We start from the raw sequence: 17,524 nt of genomic DNA, 5'->3' as shown, positions 1-17,524 counted from the left end.
CCGCCATCACCGGCAACACAATACGTCTCGTTCTGAGTTTTCTCACCAGCTCCTTATAGCGTAAATACTCCCGATCTGTATGTACAAGTGCCAGATTTTAACAGCCCGACAAGACAGACAATATGAGAACAAGGGTGAAGAGAATACAATACACACACATGACATCTAGTGGTTGAGCTTTATAAATGTACACACTCAGGGAAGCTTTACAATATCGAGGAAACTAGAGGACTAAACGTGTGAAGCACTTTTTAGAGGTTTAGTTCATCCAATTTATGGAAAGACATATTTACTCACTTGCCTCTATCAAGTCAGTGACATTTTATTTTCATTAGAGGTGCACCATTTAATCAATTAACCTACAGCTATTGATAATCAATAATTATTTCAGTCAATATTCAAGCCAAACCTCCACGAATTTGATGTATACATTTTCCTAAAACGTGAGACTTTGCTGCTTCTTCTTGACCTATTTATTGTTAATGACGTGATATCTTTGGTTTCGGACAAAATAAGACATTTGAAACAACCACATGGACTTTTTTACATTCCTCTGATGTTTTATTGACCAATCTAATTGCAATGTTCTAGGTTTTGGGGAGTACAACTGCATATGTGGAAATGATGCAAGTGATGTCACTCCAGACAGCGTTGGTTGGGGACTGAAGCTTACAAGATTGAAAACAAAAGAAATCTGGAGGTTTTGAATGAAAAAAAAAAGTGGGATCAGAGCAATTTAGAGGCTCCTCAGACAGAACTATCTGAGTCTACGTCTGTCCACATAGAGAGGAGATCGCAGTGGATGGGTCGAGACCAAAAGCAACATACTTATTTTAACCTAAAAAAAAGATCTTTAACGAATCGTAAACAAGTAGTTTGTTTTTTTTAAATAAACATTTTTGAGAGTGCAGTTTTGAAACAACAAAAGCGCAATGAACGATATAACGTTGATGCACATATATGGTGATATTGATATTCATTTTCAGTAGAGGGTTTCTACAAAGTTGACAGTTGACATGTGATTTATCCTGAGCAACTGGTACATTGCATCTGATACATATTGCTTTAGTAACATCCCATTGTATTGTGATTGAAGTAGAAATCAATATCCAACCAATATCACAAAACTGAGACATATGAAAACAAAACTTTTTTAATTACCCTGTAATTTGAGGTTAACAAACATACTGATGCCACTACATTTACCAGGTTTCAACCACAACATTACTATCATGCATTTACTGTTCTGAACAACCCAGAGGAAGCTACTTATTCGAGTGGCAATAATGATAGGGATTGTCCACGTCCCAATTATTTTTCTATTAAGTGTGTCAGGTTAATACCTTGAAACAAAACAGACAGGTGTGTTTGTGTGTGTGTGTGATGCTGGCACAAATCATCAATTGAAGTGTGCGTAACACGGCACACACACCAAGGAAAAAGGTGAATTCATGCTTGAGAAAGAAACCTGCTTAAACAAAAACAAGATGTTCATCTCAATCCACTGTCTGCATATGAGAACAGAACAAAACCACCGAGCCAACACAAGATCCAGTCAGAGACCTGAAAGCAATTTAAAATGTTTCTGCAAATAATGTCGTTCACATTATTCACAGAGAGGGTTGAACCTTGAATCTTGAATTTCCAGCTTGTTTTATAGAAACAATCCGTAGGTGGAACGAGTAGACAGGCTGTACTAAAAACATTGAGTGTCATCACCGGGCTTCTTACGTCAAGATGACTAACAGGATAGGCAACAGAATGCCTGCCTTCTTTATGTCCCTGAACAAACCCTTCCTGTAACTGATATGTCTTTGAATCAGTCTGGTTCACCTCAAAAGACAGTACAGAAAAGTTGCAATCACATATAATTACAACAAACTGCAGCACCGCACAATCCCAACAAACAAAGGTGTTTTAAGATAAATGTTTATTGACAAATGCAAAACTATTAGGGCGAAACTTTGCTTCTAGATTATGATATGACATGAAGTCTCATAAAATAAAATAATCTAATAAAAAAAAGCCACAGTCAATTAACACAAACTAGCTTTTTAAATGTCAATGTCAAGTCAATAAATAGAACAAAAGACAAATATGTCTATGTATCATTTTTCTACATAAATAACAACTCATTGAATGTTAGTAACAGATGAAGGAGCTCTTCATCTGTTACTTTTCCATGTAACAAAAAAAAATAGACATCATCGCACTGGCAATCATTAGGAAATTACAACTAAAACTGTAAGTGGTTGTAAATTCAAGTAACACGAAGGTGTGCAGGGTAATTGCTTTGCACTGAGGCTTGCTAGGCCCGGTTTGGCAACTAATTCTTGACCTATTAATCAAATGAGAATCTTGTGTTCGAGTCTGATTCATAAGAATACCTTTGGTCATGTGAGGCAGCTAAAACAAAGCACATCCTCCATTGACCCTGTTTGGGACTTTGTATGAAAGGGAGTTTGCTAACATCAAAGAGAAATGTTCAGGAACAAAAGCCAAGTCTTCCTTCTATCATTCAATGACGCAGTTTTTGTTTTGTTTCCGTTTGTACTGTCCCCATCTATCATTCTGTCATTGTGGTGCAATTAATTAGCTACTGTAACATTTTTAGTGTGTCATATAATATTAACTTCATATGCCTCCTCTTATTGTTCTCATACTTAGCCTTTGTTTGAGGCTGGGCTGATTTAAAAGAGTCTTACTGTACGAGGATGCACATGTCCTCTAAAATCAGAAGAAACAAAGCCCTTTTTTTTGTTTATTGCGGGAGAAATATGAATATGCTACAGCTAGAAGCCAAAGACACTATATCAGTGCGTGGTGGTACTTTAAAGTACTTTTAATGTGTCCTTGGTGCTCCCGCACACCTGATACTGTTCAAGATATGGAGACAATTTTCACTTGTTAGAAAAACTTCTCATGACTTTCCTAGAAAATGACATAACGAGCCGAACAGAAATTGACCGTTGAGTACAATTACTCTGAGCAGTGTTATGTTTATAAGACAGCTGAAAAGGCAGTTTGCACATTTAAATATTCGCTTAAGATTTTGCAAAGTAGTAAAGGTCGACACTGGAAACCTTTGTGAAACGTATGCTGAACATGCCTTTGACCCTCTGGACAAGACAGCTGGTTTTCATTTTGATAATTAAACTCAGTTTTAACAGAGAAGAACCTAATTATAATATAAAGGAACATTTATGAAAAAGATTATTCTTGTATTATTTTAAGTATTTCATATTTGTTCATATTACACCACATTAATTTTTGTCGAACTATACATATTAAAACTTGTCAATAAAGAAGCTCTGCGGTTTTCAAAGTTCTTTGACCAACACCTTTGAAACAAGTAGCCTGGACCTGTAACAGAAATATTACAGCGTGTTCAATATGCTGTATGTCTACTGTAGGTTCATGCAAATATGGGAGGAAATATATCAATGTCCTTGTATGAATGACAAACAACCATTCAGTGTGCATGCAAATGTATATGCAAAAGTGACACTGAGGTGAATGCAAAACATGAAAAATGTACTAAAAAATGGAAATAAAAACATTCAATACAACAGATCTTAAACCTACATTTTTTATTATGAGCGTTAACAGTATTGAGCTTGACACTTATTGAAGGCATCTTAACGACACACTGGTTGCAGTGACTGGGTTAATGTAGTATTTCCCTAAAAGATGACATGATAAGCCACCCACAAAAACTAACATTTGAAAAGAGATACATGTGAGGTTTTGCTGTGATAACAACTCATGGTGAGAAGGTAAAAAGGCATTTACTGCGTTCATCTCCCAACAGATAGGTAAACCAAAGAGAAACAAAGAGCAAACCACAAACAAATGTCAGGAAAATGCTCCGGAAAGATGAACACCACATGCAGGACACACATGTATACACACACACACACACACACACACACACACACACCCGCACAGACACACACAGACACATGCACACACACACACACACAAGATGCACATGGTGCAAAGTGAATCCTTCTTTCTTCCTTGCAGCCCCTGACAATTTAGACAATAATGTCATTAAAGAAAATGCTATCATTCACAATTCCTTCAGAATTAAGGTATTGATCTAGACATGATCACAACGATGGTGCAATTAATGCTACAGCTGTTACTTTTTCTGATAACAATAGTTAAAAATGTCTTTATTATAAAATGTCATGCCATTTTATACCAGATAACAAAAATGTGTGTGAAATATTATACGGATTATTTCAGATGATTTGCCATCACTTGGTATTAAACCTCTAAGTGGCCGGTAAGGGGAGTGGCCCATTGCACCTATTTTACTTTCGGGGTTTTAGGTAAGTTTGCATACAACAAATGATGTACTGACACATATGCACACAGTTTTCATTATTTAACTTCAGTCTCTCGGTTATCTGCATCATGGTTGGGCCTTTATCTCTGCTGGTTTTGTGCTTTGCATTCAGACTAAGCTGCACTGAGAATCTACCTGAATGGTTCCACAACATTTCTACCAGTCTTTTCAATTTGCCTGGGGACATTATGCTCGGAGGGCTTTTTCCCATTAACCAGCTCTCCAGCAACCTCAGCCAGAGGAGGGAGCCGAACAGCATCAGGTGTGAAAGGTAAGAGGTTTTGAAAAACAGCTTTATTATTTGATATTCTGCACAAACATGTATGTTTTAATGCATATTTTACCAGTTTAACAAGGCTTTATCTTTTTATTTGCTTGTGGTTCCACAGTTTAGATGAATTTGGACTGGGCCTCGTTCTCGTAATGAAATACGCAGTGGATGAGATTAATGCAAACCAAATTCTGCTCCCTGGAATCAAGTTGGGTTATGAAATCTACGATACATGCCGACAATCTGGTGTCATTGTGAAGCCCACCATGTCTTTCCTCACTGCAAAATCTAACAAAACGCTACCTGTAGTGTGTGATTACACAAACTATGAGACCAGCATATCAGCCGTGATTGGTCCTCTTAGCTCAGAAATGGTGTCGGTTATTGGAAAACTCCTGGGATTCTTTCTGATGCCGCAGGTTTGGCAACAAACACGTTCACGTCCTACAACGCAAACAGTATCATAGAGAAATATTCATTTGTTCTTCATTATTGTCAATCATTAACTGCTTTAACTAACTAAGGACAACCTCAGTAAATGTGCATCAGGCCTTGTATTTCAATAATGGAGAATTGCTGCATGAGTAACATCAGTGGGGTAAACTTCAAAGGTGGTATAATACAACTTTTCTCACTTCAGATAAGCTTCGGTGCCACCAGTGACAAATTCAGTAACAAGCTTCTCTACCCGTCATTCTTCCGTACGGTGCCCAGTGACAAATGGCAAGTGGACGTCATGGTGCGTCTGCTGAAAGAGTTCAACTGGACCTGGGTGGCAGTGGTGGGCAGTGAAGAGGAGTATGGGCAACAAGGAGTGCAGGAATTCTCCAAAACAGCAGAAAATATGTCTGTCTGTGTGGCCTATCAGGGACTGATTCCAGTGTATACTGACCCAGAATCAGCGATAAATACCATCATCAACAATATCATAGCAACCAAAGTTGAAGTGGTAGTGGTCTTTTCTGTCCAAGTGCAAGCTGAGATCTTTTTTAAAGAGGTTAGTGAAGCACTTCAGACAAGTATGTAAATGTTTGATAGATTGTATTAAATTCCCTACCAATGATCCAATCGAATCTATGTCAGGTCATCAAGAGGAATGTAACGGCTGTGTGGATTGGCAGCACAAGTTGGGCCATCAGTACTCGGCTGACTACGCTCCCCAATATCCAAAAAGTCGGCACAATCATCGGATTCACGGACCAGACACAGAACCTGGACCTACTCACTGCCTACACACAGGAGCTCTTCATCAAATTGAGTGAAGAGAGGGAAAAGACTACCCCTCGAGCACAAAAGTCCACAGGCTTTGGTAACAGTCCCTGCCCACAATGTTGGAACTTGTCACCTGCTAATATTAGCTTGGTGACATCCTCCAGTGTAACACACACAGCTTTCAGTGTGTATGCTGCCATCTACAGTGTGGCGCAGGCCCTGCACAACCTTCTGGGTTGTAATTCAACTGCCTGTATGCAGGGCCCTAAAACCAAAATCCTTCCCTGGAAGGTGATTTGTTTTTCTTTTGGTCTGCTATATAGATGATTTTGATTTGGAAGAAAATATGTTTTAATAAAATCTTCTTTTTCAGCTGTTGGAGGTTTTAAAGAATACTTCTGTAGACATAAATGGCACACATTTAACGTTTGACAGTGACGGCAACCCAAACATGGGATACGATATGATTGAGTGGGTCTGGAAAGCTTCGGGTTTAGACTTTGTAGCTGTTGGAAACTTTAATGGAAAACTGTCCATCAACAAAAACCTCTTCACGTGGCACACTGCAAACTCTGAGGTAATTTCATTAATGTATTAAGAAATTGTCATAAACTTTTAAATGTGTATTCTTTGAAAGCTTTGTGGTTATCCTCCACCTGACAGTAATTCAGTTTGGGTCCTTGAAATGTTGTAATTGTTACCACGACAATCTTAACTTTAATGGCAGAAATTTTCAGGTTCCTCAATCCACCTGTTCATCAAAGTGTGCGGAAGGCCAGGTCCGCAGAGTCAAAGGCTTCCATTCCTGCTGTTATGATTGTATCGACTGCAAGGCGGGAACTTACCAGAGAAATGCGGGTAATGTGGTATCTGTCAAATACTTGATCCTTATTGAAAGTAATAGTGGAGCATTTCAGGAAATCTTTTTTTTGCTGAACCAACAGCTTCACATTACTCTCAAGTACGTATAGTAATTATTAGCCTGCAGCCGATTTGTCTAGCTCAGCATAAAGACTGGAGACAGCACAAAACAAGCCAGCTTGAGTCTGTCCAAACATAATCTGCTTGAAAAAAAAGACCTTCACATTTTACCGATTCAAGTTTTGAACAGATTTAAGAAACAAGACAACATGTTAATTTAATGAGCTTGGAGGTGCTTGTAGGCAGATTTGTATTACATTCAGACATAGCCAGGCTATCTGTTTATTCCTGCTTCCAGTCTTTAGTGCTAAACTAAGCCAGCTCAAACCAAATGTCATGTTGTGTTTTCTTATTTACAGACGACATCCAGTGCACAAGGTGTCCTGATCGTACATGGTCTTCGGACCGCAGCAACAATTGCACTGAGCCCATTTTTTATGTTTTGTCCTGGGACACAGCAGAGGCTCTGGAAATCACACTGGCTGTGGTGCTGCTTCTGCTATGCCAGATTTCAGCGGGTGTAGTGTTCCTTAAACACCGGAGGACCATGTTGGTAACAGCCTCTGGGGGAGTCCTGAGTTTCGTGGCTCTGTTTAGTCTGATGGGAGCTTGCCTCAGTGTGCTGGTCTTCCTGGGGCAGCCAGGGGACGTGTTGTGTCGCTTTCAGCTGCCCCTCGCCTCTATTTTCCAAACAGTGGCCCTCTCCATTTTCACGTCCATCTCACTGCAGGTGCGGAATGACAGATAAAATACAATAATGTAGACAATTGTCGGACAGAATAAGAGCACACATTGTAATCTGGTTGCTAACTTGTCTTTTTAAACAGATCCTGTACGCAACTGAGTTCCCAAAGATTGCCGCCTCTCACCTGCACATACTAAGAGGCCCTGGAAGCTGGCTGTTTGTGGTGGTCTGCTGTACACTGCAGGCTGGTCTCTGTGGCTGGTTTGTCCAGAATGGGCCTTTGCTGTCGGAGTATGTGGCAAACATGAAAATAGACTTTAAGACAGCATTTTTGTCATGTCCAATGTTACCTTTGTCTGGATTTGCTGTAATACAAGGTTTCAACGGCGCAATGGCCCTTATATCATTCATGTGCACCTTCATGGCAGCAAAGCCTCTTCATCAGTATAACCTCGCCAGAGACATCACCTTTTCATCTTTGTTCTACTGTGTGACTTGGGTGGCCTTTATTCCGGTCTACATAGGTTTAAATCAGAAGAACAAGACTATAGTCCATATTTCTTTTTCCCTTGTAGGCAATTTGGGATTGGTGGCAGCCTACTACTTCCCAAAATGCCACTTGCTGTTGAGAAAGCCTGAGCTCAATACAGCAGAGCACTTTTGCACCTTTCTGGAGGGTGCTTCAGTAACACAAGTTCAGGAAGAACCACAGCCTCAGACAGAAGAAAGGGAAACTTAAGTCCAGTTTTATGAATACAAACTCAAAGTATCTGAACCAGTCATATATATTGTAAAGTGTACATCTGCATGCTTCATTTGGGGACAAAGAATGTATGTGAGTGTCACAAACTAGTCTAGGCCAACAGTATGGCTTCTATATTGTAATATGAATATGTTTTGGTGAAAAAATAACGCAGCTTAATTTTGCATTTTGTAAATCTCCATTATAATAAAGGGTAAACAATGTCTTGTTAACATTACTAACATTGCCATGTCTATACAATATAAAGCATGTTGATATCTTTGGTCAAGTTGGAGACTTGGAGTCAATATCCTGTGGGGTGATGGCTGCACGGTGGTGTAATGGCTATAGCACTGTCACCTCACAGGGATATGGGTTTTATCCCCAAACCTGGGCGGTGAATGATGATACAGTGATGGTGATGAACATGCAATGATGATGGTGATGATATAGTGAAGGTGAAAATATTAGGAAAATAAATGTCTCTATATTTTTCAACTAACATTATTTATTGCCAAACAATCAACATATGCTCATTATTTCACATATAATTGCAGAGATCTAAAAAATGAAATTACTTAGAAATACAATGCAAATATGAGTTTTTTTGTTGTATTCATTGCCTTTATGGTATGGTTTTGTAAACTTTGTTTTTAAAAGTGCTTTATAAATAAATTAAAAAATAATAAAGCTATATATAATAAAATTATAAAAATGAAGTTATTTTGATGGGAAATAAACCATACACATCAAATATCCAGGGAAACACTTTCATTCTGCATCTCCTTACTTAACTATTAATATGTATATATTTCTTCTAGTTACCCTGCTATGTGCTGTAGACTGTATATAATAATGTCTTGCATATGGTCATTATATTGCTTTGACTTTTATTTTGACATACTACTTTTGTTTCACCTGACTTGCTTTTTACTTGTTTCTGGATTCATTCACACACACAAAATACGAAAACGACTTTTCTTTTCCGTTTTTTCAAACACATTCTCAAAACGTACTCGGACCTGTTTTAGCTGGCCATGCGGGACTTCCGGTCCCAGGACACTTAGCAACGGTTGCTAACAACTTAGACTGACGCAAGCCTGTGTCCCGCGTGGTGGCACTGGGGGGTTTATTTATTAAACATTAAACTGGTGAGATAAAGTCTTATTTGTCCTTTAAAACATTTTAGATACCTTTCATATGTTAGCTTACTATAACTACGATACATATTTTAAGTTGTCCATAACAGCTAGCAAGAATCATGGCTTTGTTTGGTTTAGCTCGTTAATTAATTCACGTTATCTAACTTTTCGCTGTTATCAATGCGCGTCGTGGGTATCCTCGACTTGATGACCTGTCTGTTTTATAAATTAATATGATGCCGTGGATTAGCATTAGCTGTTCTGCACGTAAGATTTTCTTGCACCTAGATTTAATCATATATGTCGTAATAAAATAGAAGCATGCATCCATTGTACACTAATAATAATAATTATCCATTTCATCTATATAGCACTTTTCATAATACTCAAAGACACTTTACAAACGTTTGAATTCATCATAAAAGAGCTATACAATAAAATATGAGTCTTTTTCAAAGTGAACTATGACACAAAGTATTCAATAATCGAATCAAATATTAGCATTTTCAAATTTATGTTTCAAATAAAAAGGTAAGACAAGCCAAATATGTCTATGTAGCATTTCCTTACCTAAATGTCCACTTCAAATAAATCATTTAAATTTCCCTATCAATCCTAAATATTACTTTTGTGGAGTAATATGCTGACCAAGATCAATATTAATCAAATGCTGCTTCCAGACAATCATTGAAAAAAAAACATTTCTAACTCATTTAGTCTCAAATTCAGCTAAAATTAAGATTAGGTTTGATTTACATTACATTACATCTCCACAAGTAATTTTCACATTTCAATATTTTTTTGCTAACAACTTCACTTTACTTTAATTTTTTTTTCCCGGTAAAGCCCAGTGTAACCATGCCACGTGGAAGATTGGCCACTAGTGCCCGCTCAGACAACAGTGAGATGGATATTGATGGTACAGGTAATATTAGTTATTAACTAGATATTGATGCTTTTCAACATTTTGCCAGTTGCATGGTTAAAACAGTCATAATGTACCTATGATTTTTTTTTCAAAGCAGAATCAGAGATAGCCAAACTGCAGAGACAGTTCAGAATCATGGAAGGAGATCGTCAGGCCTACAACATTCAGGCCCAGGAGCAGATCCGCAAACAACAGTGAATGAGCATTATGCCTACATCACATTGTCAACTGTGTATGTGTGGTTTTTTTTTATTCGCCTGATTGGTTGTTTATTTGATGTGGATGAAGGCAGGAAATAGATAAGCTGCTGAAGGAGAAGGAAGACCTGCATAGAAACCTTGGTGCATGTAAAAGCTTGTTACGCCAACATCAGGACATTGAGGACACTCAGAGTCTTCGTGCGCTGCTGGAGCAAAGAGACATGTTGGAGCAGGAGCTGTGGCGAGAGAAGCAGTGTCAAAAAGAGCTAGCGAAAGAGGTCAATTTAGTGCATTCACTCTATATAATACATTTGATGTTTGCTGATATTTTTTTATGACAGTTTATCTGTTTGTAATGTTTAAGCAGATTACAAACATGGAGTTGAAGCTGGCAGAGTTGAGAAAAGGAGAGGTCAGTACTGGGGATACACACAAGTCTGAGTTACAGCGAACTCAGAAGGCCATACGCACTCTGGAATACAAACTGGACAGAGTGAGTTGTGAAAGTCATTCTCACAAACTACCTTAAAAAAAGATCTCCAAATATTATCATGTTATCAAGGTGTATTGATTTTCTTTGTCTGTTTTTACAGTTAATAGCATATCTTTACACATACTTATTTTATACTATTTTAAAGTTTGTTAATGTTCTATGTCCTCTCCAGTCCTTGACTCGCTTCAATGAGCAGCTGACCAAAAACAGCCACCTAAGAGAGGAGCTGCAGACACATTATATTGAGCGCATCCGTTTCCAGCAACTGCACAACAAGCTGGACAAGGTCAGAGGTCACACCATACATGTTTCAAAGACATGTTCATAAACTGGTTATCCACACATTGCTGTTTCATTGTGTGTTGTAGGAACTTTACGATGTCCGCAAGAAAATTGGAGAAATTGTAAACCTGTCCACTGTTGCCTACGATGCCAGGTCAGATTTTAGACGGTTGTGTAAGAATGTGTAACACAAGAAACAAAATGATATGCACGTCACTATCTTGTTTTGGGGATTATTTATAAACCTTTGTACTTCAGGGTGGAGGCTCAGTCCAAGATGACCATGATGAGGGAGAAGGCAGTGAAGGACCTCGCCCAGTACAACATTGAGATGAAGGAACTGGAGAGGGTCATTGCACATGAGTTCAGCTTGAAGGAGTTTATGACCACCAAGTACAGCGAGAGGAGCGGGCAGGATGAGGGCCATGAGATGGGACAACGTAAGACACAGCCACTGTGTTGCAGCTAATATTGCTGTTTCAACTATATTAATAATTATGATTATAGCAAAACTGTTAGCGATGATAATAATGCTCACAGTGATTATTCAATGTTTATTCAGTAGGGAGTCCCACCAATTATCAGCTTGTGCTTTATGAATGCCCCGGCACAGTCTTATGTGGTCCAATGATATCCAATGTGGTCAGCATGTAATACAAATATAAGGTCCTTGTAACATGATTTGAAGATGATTCAAAAGACTGACATAGACACAATAAGAATGTGAAAAAAGAAACAATAACATTGAACCCTGGACAATGCAGATCTCATTTCAAATTAGTTTGAAATTGACTTATTAACATCTATTCGTCATTCCCTGTCTTTGTCAAAGACTATGCTGGAAAAATACCATTGCAACTGTACATTCTGTCCTGCCAGAGAGTCCTTGAACAATGTGTTATGACCTGGCCCAAGTAGCCATAACAAAAGACAGACACGCCATATGAACAATTAACAAAAGAAGTTTTATTTAAGAAATTAAAGCAATTTAGACCAAATTAAAGGGTTAACTTAAGCATTTGAAATATGGGGCGTGGGTATTAGTGTGCTTGAATAGAAGATATGGGTGTGGGTGTTGAAAAGGTACATGAAAGCAATACAACCGAGTAAAGCAGCAGACCCAAACTGCAGCAGAGTGAATGGTCCGCCAAATAATAGGCAGCCAGCTGCAACCAGACCCTAATCACCCTCAGGTGTTCCCAGTTGCTCTAACGAGCCTAAATGATACCAGACACGTCCTCACAACTGTGATAGAACCAAACACACTTTTCAGGGAGTGTGTTAACTTGTTTCAGCCACTAGTAGTCATACATGGGGACGCACTTCAGTCACACACACACAATAACTTCAGACTTGACATGGACTTGCTAAAAATGACTTGTAATCATACAATAACCATAACTGCTATTGAAAAAAAGGTGAGGCTTATTACTGCATGCCCAATATTGTTAGCAATATTTTCTTGTTACCCTGAGGAACGTTGCTCTATATTCATTTTTAGGGAGAAAATACAGTAATTTACCTAAATGGATTTTTTTTTAATATGTGTGCAAATAATTACTTGGGAGCATCTGTGCCAGTAACAGCACTGATTACAAAGGAAAAAGTTTGATGTACAGATTTTGCATTGCGTTCTGATGATCCTGATATGTTTGTCCAAATGTCAGAGATGAAGGAGCCGAGGAGAATGGACTCTGGGGAAGAGTCACTGGATGCTCTAGAAGAGGTATTTGAGAGGATCCAGACAGTGACAGGGGAGGACAACCTAGACATGCTGGTCACCAGGTTTATCCAGGGTATGTCTTAACAACAACTGTTTCAGACTTACATGCACACACACACACACACACACACACACACACACACACACACACACACACACACACACACACACACACACACACACACACACACACAAAGTAAACACTTCTTATAGTCTTTTTGGCTCTGCAACTTAAACAATGGCACCATAATTACATAGCCTTTCCTTTGATAAAAGATCATATATATTATAGAACTGTCATATATATATATATATATATATATATATATATATATATATATATATATATATATATATATATATATATATATATATATACTATTGAAAGAACACTCAGGCTAAATCAATGTTAGGTCCCGATTTGTAATAATCAGTTTCAATTGAAGATATTTAAATATCCTTCTCTGTTGTATTGCTGTTTTGCTGTGTAGTTGAAGACCAGAACTTTGCACTCTTCAACTTTGTAAATGAGCAAAATAATGAGGCAGAGGCACTGAGAGATTATATCAACAAGGTGAGTGTTTTCTTTATCTAATCTAATTTTTAGCTTCACAAAATGTCCCAATGTTCCTATTCATTGCAACAATAGAGCAGATATATTCCTTGTTCACAAAGTGTACAAACAACCACTAGGAAGGTCTTCAATGTCCAGTGTTATAGAGTTTCTTTCAAAATTCGAATAAGTTCTAGGAAATTAAATTAAAGTGTTCATCTATAACTGCGGTTAGAGTGAGTGAAAGGGAGCATGTAGTGTTGTTGGTTTAAACCAATTATCGATGTATTTGAATGTTTTGCAGACACAAGCAGAGATACAGCAATTTCGAGTAGCTGGTTTGCAACAAGAGCAGGATCATCGCTCCCTGCTCAGAGACATTGAGGAGCAACAAAAAGTAAGCGAGTCTCAAGCTGAAGACTACGAAAGCCAAGGCAGCATCATACGCAAAATCCTGGACCAGATCAAAACAGGTTTGGCATACATCAGGAAAATATGTACAAATTATATTGTTATATGAGACAGGATATTGTCAAATATGTTTATATCCTAGTATTGCACAAATGTCTTTTCCTAGTTTTAAAGGCTGCGTTACAGAAGAGTCATGTTATTGTCTGATTTACCAGACTGACTTAATAGACTGACTTAATCCACTTAGTTATTATATCCACATTACTGATCACAATTTATCTCAAAAATGTTGTGATGTTAAATTTAGCTCATAACCACCAACCTTAGTTTGGCAACAATTGATTTCAGTTTTATAATGAATAAGTATAAGGGAAATAGGGACAATGTTCCACTAATGTAATGTTTATTAATTAATTCAAATAAATTGTCAGCATAACCTGGAGTCTTTAACATACACATACAAAGAACAATATCTAATAGTGAATTGATAATCGCTGAATAATTACATGGGTTTGATTTGAGCAGTTCTTTCAAGCAAAACCTATCTTTTCCTCAAATATTTTTTACAAGAAACGTACCTTAAAATCATCAAGACATTACAGATATATAAGTATACAATTTCATCACACAAGCAAAGCAAACACAGACTCCTGAATATGGTCTTTTCCATCTCACAGGGGTGAACAGCATCTTCTCTAAAATGGAATGGGACCGCTCAGGGATCGACAATATACTGGGCTCCTCCGCAGGGATCAGTGAGAACAACATCATGTCCTACTTGGGTCTGGTGGAGCAGAAGACCAACGAGCTGCTCACCATCCAAGCTTTCCTCAATTCTAAAGTAACCTATCAGCCTGTGATTCTGTCTTTACTTCTCTGACAAGCGTTCCTGTTGTATTTCTGCCATGTAATGTAATGTGTCTCTGTATTTGTGACTCTTTCAGGATCTAGAAAAGGACTACAATCCAAAAGATCTGGCCAAATTTCTTTTGGGTCAAAATCCAGAACTGCTTCAGCAAAGTGTTAGCATCCAACCTGCAATCAGCAGGTCTGCCTTTTTATCTGTTCAATTTCATACCCATGCGTTTAAAATTAGTAATCCTATACATGCAATTAAACACCTTGAACACCACGTTGATGAGTGTGTGTGTGTGTGTGTTGGTTGGACTCCTCAGTTTGGAACATGATGCTGAAGAGTCTCCTGTCACTGATGAGGAAGAACGACCCCTTTCACAGGCGGAACTTCGCAAAAGAATATTAAAAGGGGTTAGTGTGACGCTAAGTGTCAATCATGGATTTGATGTCTTTATGCTTTTCATCATGATATATTTTTCCTGTACTTTGCTCATTCTTCTGGATGTGAATAATAGGTTCTGCAGAAAGAGAGTTCAGCCCGACAGGCAGCAACCAAAGCCTCAAAGATCAGTCAGCTGTTTGATGGCAGACAACGCTTGCTGGAGGACGCACTAATCTGACACATTGACCTGATGTTTAAAATGGGATCCTTGTCATCTGTATCTGAAGGGCTTATTGTGAAGCTTAATATAGATCATTGAAGGCCACGGCCGCTGATGGAACCAGCTTGATTGGCCAATTTTGAAATGTTGCAGCGTGCACATTTAAACATTTAAAGCTTAATTATGTTACGTATGTCATCTTTTATGATGAATCATTGGCATTGCCATTTACAATGCCTGTATGTTAGTGTGATTTGTTTTGTTGGAACTAATTAGGTTTGGAGCTATAAAGATGCCTTTTCAGATTCTGGTAACCAGCTGTCCTTTTGATGTGGGACTTGCCATCTGGCTTTGACTGTACAATCTGGTTGCAGTACAACCCTCCTGCACTGGCAGTGTTTCATTACATGATAGTTGCTGCTATGCTCAGACGGAAAGGTTGGGGGCAGCAGAACCTTTTGTAATTCTAATTGGCATGCTGAGCCCTTGAGTCGGTGTTTCCAAAAAGGACATGAGCATTTAGTGCTTCACTGTACACACAGATTTTGACCCAATTTTTTTGTTGCTGGAATAATACACATTTTTGTCAATTGTGTTTTTTTTTAATCATGCTCACTTATTCATATTCATGTGATCAAATCCGTGTCATTATGTGAATAAACGGTCACCTTTCCATTGAATTAGTTGTCTGTTCATATACACCGCAGTGGTTAACATCAACTGCTCTTCATGCTCAGTCAGTGACCTATTTGTAGAGGAGGCTTGCCATATTATCTTCATGTGTACCCGTAATATCAGGAGCATCTGTATCTTTAGTATAAATAAAACTTCACTTTGATCCTCACGAGTTTCAAATGTCATGTTATCCAAACATCCTGGGGCGAGCCTCTGGTCTGGAAAAGATGGCAGTCACTGCTGCAGAGAGCAGCTTCCTCTGTACAAATTAGAGCATCGAGATGGGGAACTTATTTTAGGAAACAGGTTTTTTTTTTTAAACTGTGAAACAATTAACAAAGGGTGTTGCTATATTTAGCTTTAAAGGTCACCCTGATGCCAGCGTAGCTTTTTTTCATTGACTGTTCAAGGAAGTAATTATTTGTCAAGTGTACCTGCCCAAACAATAAAGAGACATATCAGCCATTATGTTAATAATCTAACCTGACTTGTGTGGTAATTATCTTATCTGTAAACGCTTTTTTTTTTTTTTTTTTTTTACAGTTTTGACATCAACAATTTGGGGAAGTGAAACTGTTACTCTGTAAACATTTACAACTGATTGACCAATGACTCGGTTTGCTCAGGATAATCCTCCTGGCCGTCTCAACTGTGTGGCTATGAAAACAGATTATCAGAGATAAAAGAGCGCTGTGGAAAGGCAGACGGGTGGCGATGGTGGGAGATGAGATGGAGGAGGCTGCTTTCTTTGAAATTCTACTCTCACTTAGCCCCCTCCACTCCCAACAAACGCTCTGTGCACACGGCTCTCTGCATTGCCATAGAAACCTTCCTTTTAATCACAACAGAAACCTCATTTCCTACTGCTGACAAAAGAGTCTTCATTGCCTGTAGAGACCGCCTGCATCAGCCATTTCCAAGGCCCGCCTCCTTCTGCAGGCTGTACCTACCAGCAGCAGCAGCTTTATTTACCCTTCCCTTTCCATATAAGCACACGCTCCACCTTTTCTCTTCCTTTAGCTGAACAGTTGCCTCATTTTCTTGTGCACCTTATGCTTTGCACCTTGTCATGTTAGTCCTTTTCATTCTTTTTTTTTAAATCAGCTGCAGGCTGTTGAGATGGTTGTAATCAGTTCAATTTATCTTAATCAAAAAGTAATGATTAACTGTTAACTGTGGAAAAACCTACACATCGAACTACACCAACAGAAACATGCAAAAACAGGTAGCGTTCCTCCACACTCATCAGGAAACTGTACACGCTTGTCCGTGGCCTATTCATCTGTTCCTCGTCAAACTGTTAAACATCAACTGTCCTATGTCCTGTACTAAGCATAGCGTCCCTCAGTTCCACTCAATCTCCCCAAACGCTAATGCTGGAATATATTTATATCAAGCCACGAGCAGTTTATTGTGGATTGTAAAGTTCTTGTCAACTTTCATCTCACTACAGGCAAAGTTTTCAGTGTAATGGT

General features: G+C 38.4%; 2 protein-coding genes across 4 annotated transcripts; both read left to right on the top strand.

The window, feature by feature from the left end:
- Positions 1-1,737: 1,737 nt before the first annotated feature.
- On the top strand, positions 1,738-8,182 carry tas1r3 (taste receptor, type 1, member 3). Its single transcript, XM_068593739.1, has 9 exons — positions 1,738-1,799; positions 4,404-4,625; positions 4,744-5,044; positions 5,266-5,622; positions 5,709-6,128; positions 6,211-6,414; positions 6,575-6,695; positions 7,118-7,488; positions 7,586-8,182. Exons 1-9 carry the CDS (start codon positions 1,738-1,740, stop codon positions 8,180-8,182), a joined length of 2,655 nt encoding a protein of 884 aa, XP_068449840.1.
- Positions 8,183-9,242: 1,060 nt separating this feature from the next.
- On the top strand, positions 9,243-16,482 carry odad1 (outer dynein arm docking complex subunit 1). 3 transcript variants are annotated; one of them, XM_068594733.1, is made up of 15 exons: positions 9,243-9,336; positions 10,174-10,246; positions 10,353-10,449; positions 10,544-10,733; positions 10,823-10,948; positions 11,121-11,234; positions 11,317-11,384; positions 11,489-11,670; positions 12,898-13,026; positions 13,445-13,527; positions 13,811-13,979; positions 14,595-14,758; positions 14,862-14,965; positions 15,093-15,183; positions 15,288-16,482. In XM_068594733.1, the coding sequence occupies exons 2-15, from the start codon at positions 10,186-10,188 to the stop codon at positions 15,390-15,392; spliced, it is 1,683 nt and encodes a 560-aa protein (XP_068450834.1). In that variant the 5' UTR covers positions 9,243-9,336; positions 10,174-10,185; the 3' UTR covers positions 15,393-16,482. The 3 variants fall into 3 exon arrangements, with proteins under 3 accessions (XP_068450834.1, XP_068450833.1, XP_068450832.1); XM_068594732.1 differs by having other exon boundaries at positions 10,174-10,252; XM_068594731.1 differs by having other exon boundaries at positions 10,174-10,252; positions 10,350-10,449.
- The last annotated feature ends 1,042 nt before the right edge of the window (positions 16,483-17,524 follow it).

Source organism: Clinocottus analis, unplaced genomic scaffold (assembly GCF_023055335.1).
Source record: "Clinocottus analis isolate CAN_PGR_092001 unplaced genomic scaffold, fCliAna1.0.p SCAF_3, whole genome shotgun sequence".
Taxonomy (NCBI): Eukaryota; Metazoa; Chordata; class Actinopteri; order Perciformes; family Cottidae; genus Clinocottus; species Clinocottus analis.
Note: the sequence above shows the minus strand (reverse complement) of the source record. Positions and strands in the feature narration are given on the sequence as shown.

Excerpts from the sequence above, each read along its gene's own strand:
- tas1r3 (XM_068593739.1), top strand. The coding sequence starts at position 1,738 with ATGACTAACAGGATAGGCAACAGAATGCCTGCCTTCTTTATGTCCCTG. Across the intron at positions 5,045-5,265 it reads GATTCTTTCTGATGCCGCAG|ATAAGCTTCGGTGCCACCAG; the intron begins GTTTGGCAACAA and ends TTCTCACTTCAG. Across the intron at positions 7,489-7,585 it reads TCACGTCCATCTCACTGCAG|ATCCTGTACGCAACTGAGTT; the intron begins GTGCGGAATGAC and ends CTTTTTAAACAG.
- odad1 (XM_068594731.1), top strand. The coding sequence starts at position 10,186 with ATGCCACGTGGAAGATTGGCCACTAGTGCCCGCTCAGACAACAGTGAG. Across the intron at positions 11,671-12,897 it reads GGGCCATGAGATGGGACAAC|AGATGAAGGAGCCGAGGAGA; the intron begins GTAAGACACAGC and ends TCCAAATGTCAG. Across the intron at positions 15,184-15,287 it reads GCAAAAGAATATTAAAAGGG|GTTCTGCAGAAAGAGAGTTC; the intron begins GTTAGTGTGACG and ends TGTGAATAATAG.